This window comes from Carassius gibelio, chromosome B1 (assembly GCF_023724105.1).
Source record: "Carassius gibelio isolate Cgi1373 ecotype wild population from Czech Republic chromosome B1, carGib1.2-hapl.c, whole genome shotgun sequence".
NCBI lineage: Eukaryota > Metazoa > Chordata > Actinopteri > Cypriniformes > Cyprinidae > Carassius > Carassius gibelio.
Window position 1 is genome coordinate 29941184 of NC_068396.1, and position 23252 is coordinate 29964435.

At 34.0% G+C, this 23252-nt stretch overlaps 1 protein-coding gene across 2 annotated transcripts in view; it reads right to left on the bottom strand.

The window, feature by feature from the left end:
* Positions 1-8574: 8574 nt before the first annotated feature.
* The window catches only part of jag1a (jagged canonical Notch ligand 1a), a 28091-nt gene continuing 13413 nt past the window's right edge, over positions 8575-23252 (bottom strand). Inside the window, exons 11-26 of one of the 2 annotated variants that reach the window (XM_052545915.1) lie at positions 22964-23010; positions 21130-21303; positions 20872-21022; positions 18278-18442; positions 18072-18185; positions 17882-17995; positions 16710-16823; positions 16510-16626; positions 15995-16022; positions 15129-15214; positions 14928-15041; positions 13812-13921; positions 13504-13716; positions 13258-13389; positions 12230-12383; positions 8575-11180 (exon numbers count right to left, since the gene is read on the bottom strand). In XM_052545915.1, coding sequence (XP_052401875.1) covers positions 10630-11180; positions 12230-12383; positions 13258-13389; positions 13504-13716; positions 13812-13921; positions 14928-15041; positions 15129-15214; positions 15995-16022; positions 16510-16626; positions 16710-16823; positions 17882-17995; positions 18072-18185; positions 18278-18442; positions 20872-21022; positions 21130-21303; positions 22964-23010 — 2384 coding nt within the window. In that variant the 3' untranslated portion in view covers positions 8575-10629. Of the gene's footprint in view, positions 11184-12229; positions 12384-13257; positions 13390-13503; positions 13717-13811; positions 13922-14927; positions 15042-15128; positions 15215-15994; positions 16023-16509; positions 16627-16709; positions 16824-17881; positions 17996-18071; positions 18186-18277; positions 18443-20871; positions 21023-21129; positions 21304-22963; positions 23011-23252 lie in introns of both variants that reach the window. The other variant, XM_052545914.1, reaches the window with a different exon arrangement.

The following is a 23252-nucleotide window of genomic DNA, read 5'->3' on the forward strand; positions in this document are numbered from 1 at the left end:
TAAAGATAAATGAGAGGGAGTGTCTGTCTCGGTTTTTTTGTTTTTAGCCTGCATTCATGTGTCAGATTCACAGTCGTAACAGATCACTACAAAGTCACTTCTCAGAAAACATGTGTCGAAGTCATTCCTGGTATTAAGGAGATTGTTTATTTCCCAAAAGTTAGCGGGGTGCTTTATTGCATTCATTTCCATCTCTCTTCAAACAGTTTCCAGTCTTACCATGCCATGAGGAGACAGAGAAAGAGAAAGGGAAGCTTTCGAAGGAATGACAGAGGGGAGTAACAATTGAAACTGGCTATATACTGGCTAGCTCAGGGCTATATGTCAGTCACCTATCACACACACACATACATGTGTAGTCAGTGTGGGAAACTAGTTTGTTACAATGACACACCTAAACTACCCCCCCCCATCCCATTCTAATCCACCAATCAGCAGCGGTTCTCTCGGGGCATGTGCAGACACAGATGTCCTGTTTACACCTGCTACTGACAACCAGATCAATTCTTCAATTTCAAAATACTTCAATACATGAAGTACTGCCAAAGCATTAATACAAACAGCTTTGGAAACCCATTTCTGCCAAATAAGGAAAAATAATAATAATAATCATACTTTGGCCAATAATAATTATGACCTAAACATTTTAAATAATGAGTAATAATTATAAGATAGTATAATTATAGTAACTAACTAACTAATAATAATGAGATAAAAAGTAAAAATTATGACATATTATGATACATAATAATTTTATATTATAATAAATATTATGATTTAATTTTAATTATTAAAACTCATAGTCATCATTTTGACTTAGTTGTAATTATGATACAATATTGACTAATTAGGTTATGCCAAAGCATGTTCTAATGTGGTGGAAATGGGCCTCCATATAAAAAGAAGTGACAAAAATAGTGTTAATGATAAAAAAAAATAAATTATAATGAATGGGTTAGATGCCGGTATAATAAAATGAAATACAATACAATACAATAAAATATAATAAAATACAAAAATTAAATATAAAAACCTGGACTTCAGGGATATTTTTGTTCTGTTTGTTTTTTTGCAGTACCATGAAATGATATGGCATATAAAAAAATCAAACTATTGTTGGAAGATTTATGTGTTACTCAAAAAGTCCCTTTGTTTCCAAGTGAGCCATTTTTGGTTGCCAGATTTTATTCCACCACACAAGATCCCATCATCACAACATGTCACATGACTATATTCAGAGTCCACTCTTGTGTGTGCAAATGCATGTGTGTGTTTGAGTGCTGGTTAGTCAGTGATGTTGCAATGTTATCATTTTGACTACCACTTTTGAAAGACAGAAGCCTCTGGCTATATATCCCCATGAAGAAATGAAGAGTGTGTTTGTGTGTTGGCAGGGTGTGTTCGAGTGTAACACCTGGTACTGCAGCTTCTCCATCATTACTTGAATAGACTGTGGGGCAATTTCCCTGATGACAGCAATGACTTACATCCATTAGTGAGAAACCTTTCTTCCTTCTCTCCCACTCTTTTCCACTTTTCTCTGTTCTTTTGCAGAAAATTTTAAAAGGGTAATGTGCCTAATTTTAATTTACCTGCAAGCAAACAAGGAAACCCCCCACCATCACACACACACACACACACACAGGTACTAAAAATAGTGAAAATACTTCTGTTTTGCATTTTGTTAAATAAACAAAAATGTTATGTTACTCACTAGAACACTACAGCAACAGCCTAGTGTAGCCTAACTGCAGACTCATCTGAATCACGATAACAGTGTGTGTGTTTGATGGACACACCTTTTTTTCCAGGAGCTTCTGGTACGTGATGTAAGAGAGGATGCTCTGATGATGTCGTCACAGGTAGTAATCGTTTGGCGGGAACAAATGAATCGCAGTCAGTCAAACACGACTCTCCGCTGTTCTAGGAAGTGAACACCACTGCTTGACTAAAACGTGACTTATCATCACCTCATTTTTGGATTTGCATTAAAATAAGAAACTTGGACGAAAACTGTTCTTCATTATGAATACCACAGAAATGATCACAGGTGTGGAGATCTGTATGAGTGTGAAAACCTTGATGCAGTGTGCGTTTGCTTGGCTGTACATCTGTGACTCTTGACTTTTGGCCACTTTGTTTTTGATCTTCAGAGGGACTGAACAGGTCAGAGTGTTGCTTTCTCTTGTGCGTGACCCACATTCACTGCAATAGCATGTGGTTTATCAACAGTTTGCACCGTAGGGTGAGATCAAATACACACAAACAGCTCAGTGGTGCTTTCAGTCCACAGAGTGAGCCGGACTCTCAGCACTATATTCTCCATCTAAAACAGGATCTGGATATATATATATGTATGTATATGTATATATTAAAATCAATTCAAGTATATTTGTACAGTGCTTTTTACGATACATATCAACGCAAAGCAACTTCACAGAAAATTAAGTTTCTACAATATTTAGAAGTAGTTTATAAGTGGTGACTACCAGTTTATGTGCATATGACGGGAATTTTCAGAAAAATTAATACAAGACATAGTCAACCAGACGATGAACACTATTAACAGCAATTATATAAATATATATATAAAATATTATATTATATTGTAGAAAACAGTATCATACATATTAAATGTAATAATTGTTGTATCCAGCAGCTTCCCATACCTTTCTTAATAATATTTAGTGCTTGTTAAATATATTTTGTTATCTTTGACTAAATTTTTCCAATTTTTTAGGTTAAATTCACAACTTTGGGTTGAAACCATTGGCTGCATCCGAAAACTTAGGCAGTTGACTTGCTGCCTCGCTGCTGTATCGGGCAATGACTGCAACTTTCAGATGCCATCTTTATTTTTTGGCTTAACTGTCACAGAATTGAATGCACAGGATTGTGGGATATCAAAGGCAACAAAGGATGCATATGCTGCTTTCAAAAATTGGACAGATAAATGCATCTCTGAATTGAATTCGGACGTGCCTTGATGCCTTCCTACCTTGGACACACCTTGTGTGAACATAAAAACTTTTAGAGAAATGTACGTGTTTTTAGTTTGCAATTTCAGTTTGTGCAATTTGAAGGGTAATGGAAAGCTACTGAGAAGACCCTAGACATGCCTCGATTAGGCCATTCGTTTATGCAACAGGGAGAAACATAAATAAATGCTCCTATAAAGAAGTCTCTGGCTTGTGAAGTAATCTGTGGTTTTCTTTTGCTGTGATATCCATGCGGCATGCACTGACTGAATTAGACATTAGATTAAACTAAACAGAACTCATACTGTAACCTCTTCTCTAATAAGCCCCATGTGAAGTATTTAAGTAGCACCATGTACTCTATGTCAAGGATATGACACCGTGGGAAATATCTACATCAGAGAAACCAATCAGACTGTTATCACTCTGACAAATGACACAGCAGTTACGCCTCTCCAGATAAGCTAATCACTAACAGTAAAGCCTTAAAATCTAGAGCGTCTTCCATCGACCGTCTGTTTCATCACACACTTCTTGAAACCAAAGATCCAGCTTTTGTTTTTAGCTCAGATAAAAGAGAATTAAAAAGCATGGCACAGAAATGTTCAAGATAAAGGCCATATTCTCTCTCTCTGTTGTTTTTATGAGCTCTCTTAAACACTCTCATGTTTCAGAGTGACTGAAGGAACTAAAGAGGAAGAAGGAGTGTATCACTGGGTTTGTGCTGCATGATCTGTGCATGGAAGTTTGTGCAATTTTATGACTTTTTTTTTTTTTTTTTACCATTTATGCATATGCTATTAGCATATGTGTTTAGGTTTATGTTGCTATGCAAACAACGAAGAAACACATGGGTCTTTTATTGATACTTGAAGTGTAAAATTAACTTTATATATGTCTTCCACCATAATGAATGGATGTTTTCACTGACCTAATATGTTATTAGCACGAAAGCATGTGCTTTTTATGTTTCTTCCCTGCTGAAAAAAAACTGCATATGCTGGTTGGGAATGTTTTGACGTTGGGATTCTGGTTTATGCTGGTCATTTGGTGGTTTATGCTTGTCCAAGGCTGGTTTATGATGGTCCTTTGCTGGTTTATGCTGGTCCTTTGGTGGATTATGCTGGTCCTATAATGGTTTATGCTGGTCATTTGGTGGTTTATGCTGGTCCTATGCTGGTTTATGCTGGTCCTATGCTGGTTTATGCTGGTCCTTTGCTGGTTTATGCCGGTCCTTTGCTGGTCCTTTGCTGGTTTATGCTGGTCCTTTGCTTGTTTATGCTGGTCCTTTGCTGGTTTATGCTGGTCCTATAATGGTTTATGATGGTCCTTTGGTGGATTATGATGGTCCTATGATGGTTTATGCAGGTCCTATAATGGTTTATGCTGGTCATTTGGTAGTTTATGCTGGTCCTATGCTGGTTTATGCTGGTCCTTTGCTGGTTTATGCTGGTCCTTTGGTGGATTATGCTTCTCCTATAATGGTTTATGCTGGTCCTTAGGTGGATTATGCTGGTCCTATAATGGTTTATGCTGGTCATTTGCTGGTTTATGCTGGTCCTTTGCTGGTTTATGCTGGTCCTTTGCTTGTTTATGCTGGTCCTATAATGGTTTATGCTGGTCCTTTGGTGGATTATGCTGGTCCTATAATGGTTTATGATGGTCCTTTGGTGGATTATGATGGTCCTTTGCTGGTTTATGCTGGTCCTATGCTGGTTTATGCTGGTCCTTTGCTGGTTTATGCTGGTCCTTTGGTGGATTATGCTGGTCCTATAATGGTTTATGCTGGTCCTTAGGTGGATTATGCTGGTCCTATAATGGTTTATGTTGGTCATTTGGTGGTTTATGCTGGTCCTATGCTGGTTTATGCTGGTCATTTGGTGGTTTATGCTGGTCCTATGCTGGTCATTTGGTGGTTTATGCTGGTCCTATGCTGGTTTATGCTGGTCCTTTGCCAGCACATGACCAGCATGAACCAACAAAGGACCAGCATGAACCAGCATCCCAGCGTCAAAAAATCCCTAATCAGCATATGCTGTAAAAAGGATTGATGACAAGTCAAGTCATTTTTAGTATAAATGTATTCAATTATCAGTTGATTTTTATATATGTTAAAGTAGATCACATGCACAGACCAGGAACATGAATTATGAAAGAAAATATAGCTAGTTGTGATTATATGTTGCACTGTGTTAATAGCCCGTAAAACAGCTTAATGTATATGTAAATCACAATCAGTATTTATTAGTCTGTCAATAATCTATCTGTCAATGCAACTGCAGTATGAATTGCTGCCTAAAGCCTAAATGGGAAGGCAGCTGCTCTTTCTGCTATTATTTCCCTGTTTTTTTCCCTCCCTCATTTTATTTTGCACATTCTTCAGTCTAAAGGAAAACTGGCATCACCATTTCTGAGTTCCCACACACTCTTGCGTCTCTGTTTCGCTGTCTCACACACACAGTTGAAGGCTGAGTCATGGTACGGAACTAATTATTGTCTCTAAAATGCGTCTGCTCCGGGTGTGGCTGCCCTGGGAAAGTCTTTCTGCAGGAATGGGCCACTGTTTCCTCAGGGTTTGTGAGTTTGTGTGTGTGTCGTCTACTGAGTTGGTGTGTCTGTGAGAGCCATTTGTTAGTCTGTGTTTAGGACGATGTGTGAGTGCACATGGCTTTTTAAGATCTGACATGTATGCTAATTTTACAATGGTTCTGTTCTAAAACCTAGTGTACTTCCTTGTTGTCTGCTTGCTACCTGATGAGGCAGCGTCCTAACAGACATGAATCTTCAAAAGTGACGATTTTGAAACACTTGGCAACAACTCAAACAAGTAGAACCATTTACATAATCTGCTCTAAAAACTTGACTCACAGTTGAGTTTGTCGTTAGCATGGTGCTAAGCAAACAGAGCCACCAAAATAGATAAAAATATGGTCTATATTTATTGATACATTATGTATGACCTTGATTTTTAATCAACATTTCTCCCGCTTCCTCCATATCTAATGATGTTTCCACTGACCCAAGCGCAATGCATTATGTGATTGCATTATCAATGAAAGCCTTACAGTTTAGCCAACATGAGGCATTATTTTGATTTCAACTATTTAAAACAGTTTTTGTTTTGGGAATGTGTCTATGCTATCTTTAAATAGCATTAGCTCTGGGTTTTGAGCCAGAGCTAATGTTTTTGTGGCTAAATTTGAGTGCAATATTCTCTTTGCAGGAAATGCTTTGTATTTTCCAATCTTCTGCTCTGGGATCACTCTCCTTACAGTGCAAACACACACAAATCGGTTTCTAATATGCTTCCAGAGAACAAATGACTATAAAAACTCCTTTAGGAAGCTCATGTTACATCACCTCAGCGCTGGCAGTTAAACGCGTCGCTGTGTTGTTCTGAAGCGAACATTGAGTTCAGCAACCGTGACAAATTTGTTAACGTGATGGAGCCATTAGTGTTGCAGAGAGTGGCCAAGTCAAGTTTCAGACTTTCCTTCAGCCTAACCCATTTCTTGGGCTTAGAAGTCAGCGAAATGGTCATAGTTGCTGTTCTGATGTCAGCATTTGCTGCAAACAGGAGACAAGGGGTCAGTTAAAGTAACAGTCCAATGTGTTTATGGATTTGTCTATATCTGGGCAACTATGGGACTTTCACAGAAAGCATTTGTTCTGCTTGCTGTACATCCATTAAAATGTAAAATGAGACACTGGGCCCAAAAAGCATTTGGACACTTATGCCACTTTTAAACATGAATGAATGTCATCGCATTCAAAATGTCAAACCAAGCATTATCTGTGCTGCTAGAGCTTTTCTCAGAACTAACTTCAGAAGCCATTGTTACATAAAAAGTGTTTTAGCAACTGGCGTCCGTTTGATTTCCAGTGGATGTATGAAGTCACATGTTCCACTGATGTTAGACAACCAGAAAGTTCTACATTTCAAACTGACAGTTTTCAATTGTCAAACATTTAAAGGTTAACCTCACAGTAGCACTCGACACTGATTACTGTCAGGCTTTCAAAATCCTTCTTCACTTGAATTAAAATTATTATAATTTCATTTTTATGCCCAGCTACCACAAAATCAGCCTTGAGCTCCTCAATATTTTTAGATCATTCTGAGGTTAAATACTATGGAGCCCTGCACATGACATGCACGAAAAAAAAAGAAAAAATCCTGGGCACGATTTACTAATTCGTTCCCTCAATGTGCTAAAACATGCACACGATTACTGTTTTGTTCCCTCGATTTGCTAAATCGTGTGCTGAAACAAATGAGTTAATTGTGTGCACAATTTATAAATCGAGGGAACGAAATAGTAAATCGTGCACACAATTTAGCCTACCATTGTTTTCCTGCATGCCATGTGCGGGGCTCCGTAAATACAGATTTAAAATCAACAAGAAGTAGCAAATATTATTACAAGAAATGTCAATCAGATGTATTTTGTAACCCTATAACTGTAAATGAATAACACTTTTTTCTTCTCTGTAGCTGTAATTGATTACAGTTACATTTATTTTGTAATTTAATAATGTAATGCTGTTACATGTAACAAGTTACTCCCAAACACTGGTTAAGATAAATGTTAAAGTATGACCCCTAAAATCACAAGTGCACCCCTCCCCCGCAGTTACCGTGGTCTAGAACTGACACTGTCTCCAAATACTTTCTGTATGTGTCAATTCAGTGGTATGATTAATTATTAGAGCATTTCGGTCATTTTAACTCCAGTTTTGCATGTTAAATGCTTTAGTGAATCAGTCCTGTTGAGAAGGGGTCACTGCTTGGTTTCAAAGAAAAGCTGATTGGAGGTAGATATCTAGAAGAAGACGTTCTTTGTGCGATGCCTTTGCAAACACGCGAGGCAAGCACGTCTCATGCCGTCTATTTTGGTGTGCATCTTCAGCTTTCCCACGACAGCAGGGAGAGACAGCGTGAGGGGCTTTCATAACCTCTCTCACATGGTCGTCCGCCCCGCTGCACTCAGCTGAGCGTCTACACTCACACAATGTGGACCCTGTTGGGATCAGTTATGGCTGTGTCCATCATGTCAGACATCAGACCCAGGGTTACATTACGGTGCATAAATAAGGAAATATTTACACTTATGCTATTTGCTACATGAGTTACATTTGATACACTTATTCTTTAAATTCCATATATCAGCATTTGAATTTTCAAAGAAGAGTTCCCGCACTTTTTGACCAATGAATTTGCATGGTCATTTCATAAGTAGCTTATGATTACTGGATAAGGATTTTTTATTTTATTTTATCATTCTAATTCATATTAATGTGAACCCAAATTAATCATTGAAGTGACTCAAAATATTACTCACTCACAAATCATACTTCTCTTTGGCTTACTTGTATAAGCAAGTTTCACCCTATTCAAGATTAATATTTATCCAAAGAAATATTTTACACAATACATTTTTATGACTCTGTCATGGAATAATGGACAGCTTATGACTAGTATTCACACCACAGAGTTTGCCTCACATTATAGATATATTATTTGATAAATGTTTTATGGATACAAAAACCCAAACTTCCTTGAACGGTTTCCAAAAAGAAATCAATTAATAATAAATTCAAAACATTCATAAAATTTTATTTGATTTAAGGAATCCTAATGTAAACAACAGAATGAAATTTAATTAAAATGTACGACAAACCCCAGGATGATCTGTTTTTTTTTTATGGTTCTGCTTTTTCATAGAAGGATCTCATAAACACAAGAAGAAAAACAAAACACAACAATTCAACGAATTAAGTGGGACTGAACTAAAAAAAAGCCCAGCAGTCCGACTCTATTGTACAATTAATAAAAGTGGCCTACTAAAGTGATTTTGATTACATTATTGTCTCGTGTATCACATTCAGTTCTGTTTTCTTCATATTTCATATTACTGTATAAACATTGCACTTCTAACACTGCTTGTTCCCTTTTTGGTTAAAGTACATTTGAATACTGCGGTTGACCAGAAAACTCTAGACAAGCGTTGTTTGATATCCTGGGCTGCCAAATTCATTTAACACAGCTATGAGAAGAACATAAGCTAAACATATTCAGGAATGGTTTTAAAGTAAAATTCTATAAAAGTGTATCTGAACAGACAAAGTGTGTATCAAAACTAGACGGAAAGCCATCTTCGTCTCAGGACATTACAAACACAAGTCATGCACATGTTTTCTGAAACAGACATTGCACATTGCATTCTGGATTTAGACACAAACAAACAAACACCCTATTCTTCAAAAAAAATAAACTATTCTTTTGGCATTTCAGAAATAAGAGACAATATTTTCCATCCAAAGATACAAAGGTTGGACACGAGCGGTCACATTCTCAAACCTAAAGAATGTATATAAATAAAAACAAACGATAGGCTGTTGATTGTTAAGTTAATAAATCAAATATACACAATGATTAATTAGAAAATATGTACAATGTCATCTATACAACAACAACAACAACATCAAATCTGACAGTGCACTTCTTCATATAGATAGTAAATCTAAGCATGACCTGTCTGCCTGTACACATGTAAAAAACGAAAAAAGGCAGAATAAATAAAAATGAACTGCTAGAAAGAGAGTGAAAATAAAATCCAGTCAAGAACCCAATAAATGGGAGTTAAATACAATCTTCGAGCACAAGATACACCAGTCATTATCGATTCACAAGCTATTTCTGGTGCATTCATTTCTACATTATGAACACTGAACACAATCTGCACATGCAGTTCAGTTCAACAATCGGATGAAACTCACAAAACTCTCAAGAACTCATTTCCATGTCTAATTTCATCCCAAAATATATATATATTTTTACAACCTTTGTTTAGCACTATAAAAGTTTTATGCAATACAAAAAAAAAGAAGAAGAAAAGCATCATTCAAGCAATTTTATTTATATAGTATCCTGATTTGCATGAGAAATCTTAGTATTACGCTATTTGTACTGGATATAAATGCAGTACTTCACTTTTGGATGGAAAAGGTGCTTAAAGGGACAGTTCGCCAAAAAATAAAAAAATCTGTCTCAGTCTTAAGTGCAGGACCTGTATGAGTTTCTTTCTTCTCATGAACACAAGATGAGATCTTTTGTAGACTGTGTGTAACTAAACAGTTGACGGCACCCATTTACTTCCATATTATTTTTTTCCATACTATGGAAGTCAATGGCTACCGTCAACTGTTTGGATACCAACATTCTTCAAATTACTTTATTTCGTGTTCTACCGAAGAATGGAACTCATACAGGTTTTGGAACAACTCGAAATGATGACGGAAATGTCATTTTTTGGGCGAACTATGCCTGTAATTGTCATTCAGATGTCAACAATGTCTATGAATTCAGGGTGAAATTTGACCTGGACATGTTTTGGTGAGATTCACACAATGAGCAGACTACTGTACATTCTGATTTAGGATAGAAGTTCAGCACAGGGTAACGTCTTCAGGTCCTCCAGATGCCATAAAACAGACCAACCCTTGGTCCGACCCCAACGTCTGAACAAACACTGTCCGGCCTTGTCCTGACACCCGACAGTCAGCGCTCTGATTTCAAAAGATGTCTTCATTCGCTTGACCTTTTGTGACATCGCGTAGCAATGATTGTTACCACCCCAAGCATCGGCCGCTATACAATATACTCCTTTTTGTGCGCGCTGTGTTGTGCATCCAGATCTCTTGGCTGTGCATCCGGAGCTCTGTGCTGTGACTCCAGGTCTCTGTTGTCTCGTTTATTAGTCCAGTGAGGATTTTTGACATCCGTGCCATTGGAGCTCAGCCTGTCGTCCCTGTCCACCAGCATGTAGGCCGGCTGACCTGGAAAGCGCACCTTCTGCAGAGGCTTGCTGGAGTCGTCCTGCACCAGTCTGGTGGATTCGGAGAGATGCGTCCTGATTTTGGCGTTGACGCTGTTCTTGTCGTCGCAGTGCAGCTCTTTTCCCGGCAGGCTGCTGTTGGACGCGTTCTTCTCGATGTGGTTCTTGATCTGGTTGAGCTGCTCGCGGGCGTTGTTCACCGTGTTGTCCTCTATGCTTCCCGTGGAGTAGGGGGCGGAGGGGTTGATGGTGGTCGGGCTGGAGCTTTGTTTGCGTCGATGCCGCACGCACCACAGGAACACCGATGCCAGCGCCAAAACCCAGATCGCCGTCACAATAGACACCAGCAGCGGCACCAAGTAATCTACTGAACGAGAGAACCCATGAATAAAAACAAGCTGGCAAAATATTACATCCCTTCATTGTGCATTTTTCATTTTATTATATTTGATGTGTTAATACAACTGAGTAGTCTTGTGTTGTAGCTGAATAGCTAAAATTAAATGCAAAAAAAAAAAAAAACTATTTATATATGAAGATTTGGGGTTGGGAAAAGTCTCTTATGCTCACCAAAGCTACAAGTATTTAACCAAAAATTCAGTAAAAACAGTAAAATGTTAATTATTTAGAAAAATTTAAATTAACCATTTTCTATTTTAATTTATTTTAAAATTATTATTTTTTCTGTGATGCAAAGCTGTATTTTCAGCAACATTACTCCAGTCTTCAGTGTCAATGATCCTTCAGAAATCAGTCTAATATACTAAAAATGTCTTATTATTATCAATATTGAAAACAGGAAATTTTTCAAGATTCTTCAAGATTAATCTAAAAAAATTTTGAACAATTTAATGCATCCTCGCTGTATTATTATTATTTTTTTAAATAAAAGAAACTCACTAACCCCAAACTTTTCATTGATAGTATATATCTCAGTTAGTTCTGTCAAACGATTACGTAATCATGATTAATTGCAACCAAAATAAAAGTTTTTTGTTTGCATAATATATGTATGTGTACTGTGTATATTTATGTTTATATATAAATACAAACACATGCATGTATATATTTCAGAAAAATGTAACATATATATATATATATATATATATATATATATATATATATATATATTAAATATATTTATATATGATATAGTTTATATGAATATAAATATATACATGCAAATATAAAAAAATATAGGCTTTATGTGTGTGTCTTTATATAGAAAAAATAAATATACACAGTACACATACATACATTATGTAAACAAAAACCTTTATTTTGGATGCGATTAATCAAAATATTTATGTATTTGCTCTGAATTTGCATAAAATGGTGATTATTTTCCATTTATTGCATCCATCATTTGTACGTATGGGGGTTTAATGTTAGGATCTTCCTGTGGTGTCTCACCGTTGGGGTTGTGCGTTTGTCTGCGCTGAACACGGACCTCAGCGATGGAGCCGATGATGGAGCTGTTCGCGCTGTGTTTGCTCACCAGATCAATGATGCTGTCCGTGATGTCTTTCACAGGAACCCGGCCGTGAATGCCATCCTCAGTCACATGCTACAAATCACAATATTTCCTTCAAAAAATAATCCTGACTTAAATAGTTTGTGTCTTTTTTTGACTGAAGCTGCAGTTATAATATTAAAGCAGAACTAAATGCATGGGGTGTTAAAATAATAACATATATAATACCTCATATAATAAAAACATGCAAAATATTTCCTTTAAAATGCATCAACTACTTTTTTTTTTGAAAGCTGAAGCTTATAAGTTATTATTAAATTACAGCAGAATCAAATAAATAGTGTTAAAATGAAAATAATAAAAATTATAATAATAAAATACAAATTAACAAAATATTTAAATTAGTGCTGTCAAACGATTAATCGCAATTAACCACATCCAAAAAGTTTTTGTTTACATAATATATGAAATATTTATTATGTACATATAAATGCATGTATACATTTCATAAAATTTTTGTTTATATAATAAATATATTAACATATAAATTATATGAATATTAATATATACATGTAAATACATGTACATATTTTCAAAATATATACTGTATGTGTGTATATTTATGAATACATAATAAATATACAAAGTACACACATTTTATTTTGGGTGGGAAAGAACTTATTTATTTATATAAAATTTACGACAGAAGCTTGTAAATTATTATTGAATTAAAGCAGAATTAAATGATTGGTTCAAATGATAGATATTATAATAAAGTATATATAAAATACATAATATAAATAAAAAAGTATCATATAATAAACAACAATAATATAAATAGATTATTCATACACCCATTAGACGATAGAAACTATAAAAATTACTTTTCCAGTCATTCTTCATTATTAAAAAGATATTATTCTAGTGATATTTCTAGCCATTGAAAAACTGCATGAATGTGACTTACGATGGCCACATGGATCTCATTACTGGCGGCAGACGAGAGCTCACAGCTCATAGAGATGGAAAACTCAGCTGAAAGGTTTTTAGCCCCATACAGATGCCTGAGCTCACGACACACCTGCTCCACCGTCACTCCCTGAGAGCCCAAACCAGTACACGTCACAAAACATTTCAATATATGTGCATTAATCCAATACATGCAGCCTGATCCCCCTAGCAGCACACTTTTAATGAGTCCCAGCGGCCTCACCTGTGGCATGGTGTCCTTGTTGAAGGTGAAGGTGATGTTGGCGCAGTCGCTCTCGGGGTGACAGTGGGCCCTCACGGCCGGCCGGTGAGCAGACCAGCACTCGCCCTGTGAGGAGCAGGGCTTCACGAAACACTGCTCGTCTCGCACCGGCACACACAGCTGACCCAGAGGACAGTCGCCTCGTCCCGAGCAAGGTTTAGGGCCACACCACAGCTGTGGAAGAGAGGAAGGAAGCCAATTCAGAAACGATAATGAACTGTTGTTCACGATTAACAACAGCTAAAACACACAGGTCCACGCCGAGATACCTTTGTACAGCTGACAATCCCCCTGTGACAGAAACAGGTGTTACAGTCTTCAGCCCACTTTGATCCATCGACAGCAATCCGACCTTCGACCACACATGGACGTCCGGTGACTGAGAGAAAAAACATGGCATTTAAAAATCATGCTACATTTACACTTCACATACTCCACTTTTGACTATTAAGATCTTGAAAAATTAAACCGATGCTTGACTGAAACTTCATTTATTGCTTGTCCCATTATTCACAGTTTGTGATGTATTTGCGAAGAAAAAAAAAAGGATTGAACTTGCTCATTATAATAAGTTAGCTAGTGCATGGTAACTGTTAATTAAGAAAAAAAAACAAAAGAATTTGATTTCTTCTGAATTTAAATTAATAAATGTATTTTTTGTACATTTTATAATTAGAAAAAAATATAATCAATTAAACAAACCAACTCTGAGCTTGTGATACAAAAAACATAATAATATTAGCACAATAGTCACGGTAAAAATTAAAAAAGCTACTACAATATATTCTTTAAATCCTGGTATTTTTTTAAATAATCAAATGCACCGTAATATTAACATAATAGATACAATCAAAAGTATAAAAACTAGTATAATATATTCTTTAATTCTAGAAAAAATTACTGAATAAATGACACCATAATATTAACAACATAAAATCGAATGTTTAAAAGCTACTACAATATATTGTTTAAATCTAGATTTTGTTTTGCAAATAATAAAATAAACTATAATATTAACACAATAGATAAAATTTAAAGTTTAAAACATACTATAATAACATATCATTTAAATAAAATATAAAATAAAAAATAAATCACAATATTAAAACAACAGATAAAATCTAAAGTTTAAAAGCTATTACAATATATCCTTTAAATCTACAGTGAGCAAAAAAAAAAACGAGTTTGATCTTGATTTTAAAAAGAAAAATTACACAATAATATTAACACAGTATATATTAAACCAGCTTGAATAAATAGAGTAGATAGTAAAGTTTAAAAGCTATTATAATATATTCTTTAAATCTAGAAAAGTAAAACCCATCTAAATGAATCTTTAGGGGACAGAAAAGTTCCCCTAATAAATGTATGATTGGAGCATGTACCTTCCTGACACCTGGGCCCGGTTCTGCCGGGGGGGCACAGGCAGCGGTAGCCGTTAATTTCATCGACACACGTGGAGCCGAACGCACAGGGAGACGACTGGCACTCATTGATGTCTGTGGGGTGAGACATGCATGTTTAATACCACTGTAACTTCACCATCTGATGAGTCAACACGAGCTCACGAGTCATTATTCACTCACTGATGCGACAGTCCGGCCCTGCGAATCCACTGGCACACTCACAGCGGTACCAGTTATCACCGTCCACACACGTCCCGCTGTTGTAGCTGCACACACATGACACAAATGATGAGATACGGGGTCAGAGGTCACCAGGACACATGCTGCCTTCAAGTCCTCCTGGGAAATTTCTATTCAAGTTATGTCCTAAAATACACTAAATTGATTGAATTCAAATGTCTCCCTGTCTCTTCCACTTGTTTACAAACACAGAAAGCTTTTTAGTGGTAATGCAAGAAAATATTAGTTTATTATTATTTATTATTTGTTTATTTATACTTTTTTTATTCTTGTGCACCTACAGAGAACACAAATAAATAAATAAAAACGTATATTAAAAATGTAAACATAATTATTAAAACCAGTTATTTTCCATCGTGATTCTTTCATTAAATCTGTTTAGATCAGGACTTAAATATATACTTTTTTTATTTTATGGTGTTGTTTATGAGTGCGTATTTCATAAATGTGACTTGAAGGCATCAACATAATTTACTGAATTTAAATTAAGCTTATTATAGTTTTATGCATACTATTTACTGATTAAATTGCACTGTATTTCATACATTAAAATGGTTTAAAAATATATGTAGGTAAATATTGCAGCTTGTATTTATTGTTATATTATTAAATAGTTTTATAAGTGAAAAAGTTATTTTAATCATGCTTTCAAAAATTTATTAAATTCAATATAAAATCTTTTATCAAATTTATATTAATACATAAAAATATATAAATATATAAAATGTATGCATTTAGCAGAAATATATAAAATATATTATTAAATTTGAAAGCAACAAAATGGATTGATTTAAAATGAAACTTACCATGGTTGTGGGTTGCAATCATTGGAATCTGTAAATGAAACATTAAATGTTATTCCAAAACAGAAACATTCATCTGAAGATTATTGTCACGTTGGAGTGAAATCAGTTTAATTCACATTATAGTCGACCAGTAGATAATTTGCTTTCACCATAGTTATAAACGGCAGATCACAGTCCCACCTCAACGATTATCCATCAACGTTGCGTATGCTAACAATATTTCAGCTGAAACTACTCATCAGACTCTGTACTATTGTCGTCATTTAGAAAAACCTGGCGTGCTGCAACTGAAGGTGAACATGACGTGTGTCTTTTGTTAAAATGTGTGTTAAAATACATTTGCCTATCCAGACGCATCTATAAAGATGATGCTAGTGGCACAGAAGCTGTAAGGAGCTATCCGATGAGTAGATAGTTGGGAAGAGAACCTTAAGCAGCAGTAGGTGAGAAACAGGAGGTAGACAGGAGTCAAGACAGGAAGTAGTAAGGAAGTGGAACAGGAAGTTTTGCCGTACTCTGGCTGCAGGTGAGCCCCTCCCAGCCTTCTTTGCAGACGCAGGTGAAGCCGTCACCTGTCACCACACACGTGGCTCCGTTCTCGCAGGGGTTTGGCAGGCAGCTGCTGTTTTTTGCTGTGGAGTGAAGGGGAAAAGCTTTAGAAAATGATTCAGAGCACAGTTGACCTAAATGTTCAGCCGGGTTGTTAGCGGCTCACCGATGTTACAGGTAGCTCCTCCCCATCCAGGAGCACACATGCACTTAAATGAGTCTCCTTCGTCAGAGCACGTGCCCCCGTTGTTACACGTGGCCTCGTCACATTGGCTCTCGCCTATAAATGAGAAGAAACAGCTGTCAGGCTCATGGACTATATTCAAATCATTTAGTGCATGCTTGAATGATTTATTAGGCTAATTCTGCCACCCTTTCATTGTCTTGTGACTTGCAGGATAATAGCGTTTAAATTAAACCTCAGCTGGCAAGAATTAAACTAGTCAGAAAGTTAGATTCGTTTCCATGAATCAGTTCAAACTGTCTGTTTAAATGAACTGATTCAAAACTCTGAATCATCACTCAAAAATGTTTTTACATGATATTTCATACAATAAAATAGGTTGGTAAAAATACATTTTATTATATTGAATATATATATTTAAGATTTTATTAAATTACAATATTCTTATTTGTGTAAAAAAACATGCAAGATTTTTGCTGTATTTTGTTTTTAAATTAAACACTTTGTTTGACAATATTGGCTGATTGTTGAATTTTTACATTTTTTTATTATAATTTTGTTCATTAAATAACAATAATAATAATATTAATAATAAATATTTTTTACTTTAGACTTTCTTAACAGTTAAATAACAGCAACAGTTAAATAATAACAACAATGATAATAATAATAATTATTATTATTATTCTATTAATAATATCATTTTATTTAATAATTATTAATAATAATTAATCATTATTATTATTCTATTAATAATATCATTTTACTTAATAATTATTAATAATAATTAATCATTATTATTAACAATTAATATTATTATAGTTAATAATTATTTATTTCTTGCTAAACAGTAAATAATTATCAATATTGTTAACTTTATTAATTAAAAATCATTATAAACAATTTTATAATTATTAATGAGTATTTTGTTATTTAGTCTTATTTAAAGTAAAAACATATAAGCATCATTAAAACAAGATAAATTCATTTGAAAAGCAAACATTTTTGCAAATCATCATATAATTCATGCCAGGATGTGGAAGTGCCATGATGATTAACTGACACAAATTAAGCCACTTTTATAATACTTATCACCTTAAAATAAATAGTAATACTTCTCACCACTGGTATGCAAATGAGGAGGCGGGGCTTACGTGAGTGACAGGTCTTTCCCTTCCAGCCGTTTTCACACTCGCAGTAAAAGTCATTGACCAGATCACGGCACACTCCTCGATCCCGACAGGGGTTCATGCTGCAGTCGTCAATGTCTGTTTTGGAAATGCACCGTATTTTAGAGATCAATATGATTAGAGGTGTTTTTAACTGCGTAGAAATGATACTCACTGCTCTCACAGTTGTGTCCCTCCCAGCCATCAGCACAGATACACTGGTACGCGTTGATGTTATCGATGCATGTACCGCCGTTACGGCAGGGACTACTTTCACAGTCGTTGATGTCTGAGAATAAAGAGTGAGATGCGCTGCTGAAAAGTCTGCGAGGTGTTGAATCTAACCACAGCAAAGGACAGTGGGAAAGGACTCGGGCTTACTCTCATGGCAGTAGGTGCCGGTGAATCCCTCCTGACACTCGCAGCTGAAGTGTCCTCCGGCGTGACTTCGACAGCGGCCGTGAGGACCACAGACGTTAGAGGAGATGAGCCGCATGCCGCCCGGAGTGCTGTTAGATGCCACCGCAACCGTGCAGCTGTCAATCACTGCGGGAAAACATGAGCATCAAGAGCCTTCATCTAGAACAGGACAGAATCAAGTCCACCAACCGCATGCATTCAGACCAGCTGGAGAACATCAAGAAGCTAGATTTCTCTCCACAGCATTCCTAATAATAATAATAACAATAATTATTATTATTATTATAGAATTAATAGTATTGATCTTGACAATAACCTTATTTTTTATAATCTTAATCATTATTAAATAATAGTAAATATAATAGCAATAATACACTTTATTATTTATGAATATATTAGAAGTAGTAGTAGTAGTACTAATTATTATTATTATATCAGATTATAATAAATATAATTTTGTCAACATTAATACTATTGATTCTATAATACTACTACTAATAATAATAATAATCATTATTGTTGTTGTTGTTGTTATTATTATTATTATATTATAGTATTAATGTTGATGATAATTGTATTTATTATAATCTTAATCAGTAAAAAATAATTATTTCTAAATAAGTATTAATAATAAATAATAATTATATTACTATTATTAATAAAACATATTTAATTATAAAAATAGTATTAGTAGTGATATTAATAATAATATATGCTATATTATAATATATTATTATTCATTATTGTTATTACTACTATTTTATACTGATTAAGATGATTAAATATGCTTATTGTCAAAATTACTAATAATGACAATAACATGTTTTACTAAGTGATTTATTCAAGTAATAATTAAAGTATTTTATTATTTTCTTAAATTAGATTTTTCCAGGAAATAATTATAAGTGCAAAAAAAAGTAATTATTATTATTGTTATTTCTTCTATACAGTAAAATAATTACTATTATTATTTATTTATAATCATTAATAATAAAATGTTTTAATTTGTATTTTTAAAATATTATTAGTAAATAAATATGAGTATATACTATTTTCATGTAGTCTTACTTTAGATAAAAAAAAAATCGAACTATCCTTTAAAAGAAATAAACGTATTTGAAAAGCAAACAGTCTTCTGAACAATAACTTTTAAAGACATTTGTGCAATATTTAAGATTTAAAAAATCTTAAATATTAAGATTTAACGTGACTTAATATAATATAACATTTTAACATTTTCATCACACTCCAAAAATGTCACTGACAGCTATGATGAAAGCAGACAGCGGCATGCTAAGAATTAGCCAAGCCGTCATGTAGTCTGACTAGCGGTGGGTTTTCCCCTTTCGCTAAGCTCACTTTGAGTTAGCATACGCGTTGTGTAACGATATCCTAGCTGTTACCATGGTGCTCCAGCACAGGAAACCAACAGACTAGAGTTAGCAATCGCTAACGCTACGGTGTAAACAATGGCACGACATCAAACGCGCCGAAGCCTTGAGATGAGGATAGTCTTACGGCTACGCTGACTAAAAAAAGACTGGACTTCTATTTCCAGTGTCCATTAAAACCTCAGAATGTGCCCAGGCAGATAATCTTACAACCGGCACACGAGGCTCGCTAGCTGATTAGCACTCGATGAAGCTGGAGACTTCAGGACACCAGAGCTAACACGGATGTCTTTCATTGAGCGTAAACCAACTAGCTCAGGTTTGTGAAATTAAGAAGTAAAAGAAGTAACAAAGAAGTAAAAATAACATTTATTATCTATAAAGTGAAATAAATAAATTAAATTAAATAATTTTCAATTTTATTCATTAAAAAATAATAATAAATAAATGCATTATATATGTATATATATATATATATATATATATATATATATATATATATATATATATATATATATATATATATATATATATATATATATTAGTGCTGTCAAATGATTAATCGCATCCAAAATAAAAGTTTTTGTTTACATATAATATGCGTGTGTGTGCACTGTGTATATTTATTATGTATAAATAAATACAAACACATGCATGCATAAATTTAAGAAAAATGTGTTACATTTATATATTAAATATATATATATATATATATATATATATATATATATATATATATATATATATATATATATATATATATATATATATATATATATATATATATATGATATAAATTATAGGAATATAATTATATACATGTAAATATTTTGAAAATATATGCTGTATGTGTGTGTGTATTTATGCATAATAAATATACACAATACACACACATATATTATGTAAACAAAAACTTTTATTTTGGATGCAATTAAACGTTTGACAGCATTAATATACATATGAAGAGTTTATCTGCAAAAATAGATAGCTCTGTTTTTTTTTTCCTTTAAAAATCATGTTTTTTATTATGTTATCATGTTCTTATTGTGTTAGTTAGCTGTATTTTTCTTTGGTTATTTTTGACCTAATCAATATATATTTGCAACTCTGTTATGTTATAAGCCATATTTTGATATATACGACTGGATTTTGGAGGTAACCCACCTTGGCATGGTGTGATGAGGCAGTGGTCTTTAAGTTGGGAGCAGTTTTTGCCTTCGTAATCTTCGGGACACTTACAGTAGTAATCTGAGGCCAGGCTAAAACACTGAGCTCCGTTCTGACACGGGCCGCTCTCACAGAAGTCTGTGTCCAGCTGAAGACAAAATCACACAGAACACACACTTTAATACCGGCTCACCAGCTTTATTTAGACACGTGTACAACACATCATTCATGACCAGAAGAGGTTTTGGAGCTCACCTGACACGTGGCCCCTGAGAAACCGGGTGGACACAGACACTGGAAGCCGTTGAGTGCGTCCTGACAGCGTCCTCCGTTCAGACAGGGTCGACTAGCGCACTCGTCCACGTCTCGCTCACAGTGCTCCCCTGCAAAGCCTGCTGCGCACACACATCGATATCCATTCACAAGATCCTGACACACACACACACACACACAGAGAGAGAAAGACATTAGGAATGGTAAAAATGTCAAAATAAGCATTAAATAATAATAACAACAACACTGTTGTTTTCATATTGATGAAGATGATACATAATAATTATTGAAAACTTTATTTAAGGATAATAATTAGTAGTGGTAGTATTTGTATATAGCATAATTTCTTAATTCTGGTAATAATCATTATTAAAAAAGTATTAGTATTAATAATATTAACAATCGTTATATAATCCATACAAAATAATTATAATAAAATATTGTAAAATAAAATTATTGTTATTATTTTTTTAAATGGAGGAAAATTATTTATAATTACTGTAAACATTCATTATAATATTAATAACAATAACTATTATAATTGTTATTAATAATATGATTTGGCAATAATTATTAATAATAATATTTAATAATTTATCGACTTTTCTGCATTCTTACTTTCTATACAATATATTAATAACATCAACAACAATTAATATTATTAACTTTTCTGTGCTATACAGTAAAATGATTAACTGTATTAATAATCATTATTTATATAATTCAACAAATATAAGTCATTTATATTAATAATTAGTAGTAGTAGTAGTATTATTTATATATAGCATAATTTCTTAATTCTGGTAATAATAATTATTATAATTGTTATTAACATTAATAATAACAATCCATCCTTGCTATACAGGGAAAAAGTATTAATATTAATAATATTAACAATCGTTAACAATAAAACTGACAATAATCCTTACAAAATAATTATAATAATATTGTAAAATAAAATTATTGTTATTATGTTATTTTTTCAAATTGAGGAAAATGCTATATAATAATTACGGTAAACATTCATTATAATATTGATAACAATTACTATTATAATTGTTATTGATAATATGATTTGGCAATAATTATTATTAATATTATTTAATAATTTATAGATTTTTCTGAATTCTTACTTTCTATACAATATATTAATTAACAACAATTATTATTTTAATTTTTTTTACTTTTCTGTGCTAATACTGTCAAATAATTAACTGTATTAATAATCAGTCCTTTATATTAATAATTATTAAATTAAAGTCTTGTTTTAAAGCAAAAATGCCTAAAAAACATCCCATATACAAGATAATTCACTTGAGGAGCAGAACAATGTAAGATACAACATACTTTCATAGAACGCATCTTGGATTTTATTTTCTTGGCCCACTGACAAATGACATAAATAATATCACAAGATAATATCGCTCACCCCTAGTAAAGATATTTTACTTTCTATAAGGGACTAATAACTAACAAGTCCATTACAACATGTTTCATTTGATCAAATCAAACACAGGACTGTCAGGCCTGATTAGGTCTTTTCTCGCTGTGTTTTGAGAGCTAACTGGCTCAGACAAAGTCCTAATGCACTCCAGCTGTACAGCACTCGGCCTGGATACAGTGAGTGAATATACAGACAGAAAAAACAATGGAGAGGAGACAAGAAGGTTTATGGTAATCCGATCGTTTCACAAACTCACTCTGTCTTTAAGTTCACTCTCCAAAACATGACTCAGCTTCTGCTATTTTTAAACAGGAATGGATTGAGGTGATAGAAACATCTGCTAAAAGCGCTGGAAAACATTCGAGGCCTTACCTTACACAGTCCTCCGTTAAGACACTGTCCGTGGCAGTCGTTGACATCTGCGGGGGGGAACCCATCAAAATATCAGTTCACATTTCAGAAATCACGCCAAGAAAGCAAGATCAGACTCTATATCAGGCCCAGACAGAGTCATTGTCTGGAGAAAATCTTGAGTTTAAACCAGGTGGAACGTGTGAAACAGGGATGGCTGAGAATACTAGATGCTTTTAGCCGCTGAAAGCTAATAAAATTAATCTAAATATTGAATAAACTTACAAGTGGAAATGCATTTGCCAAATCT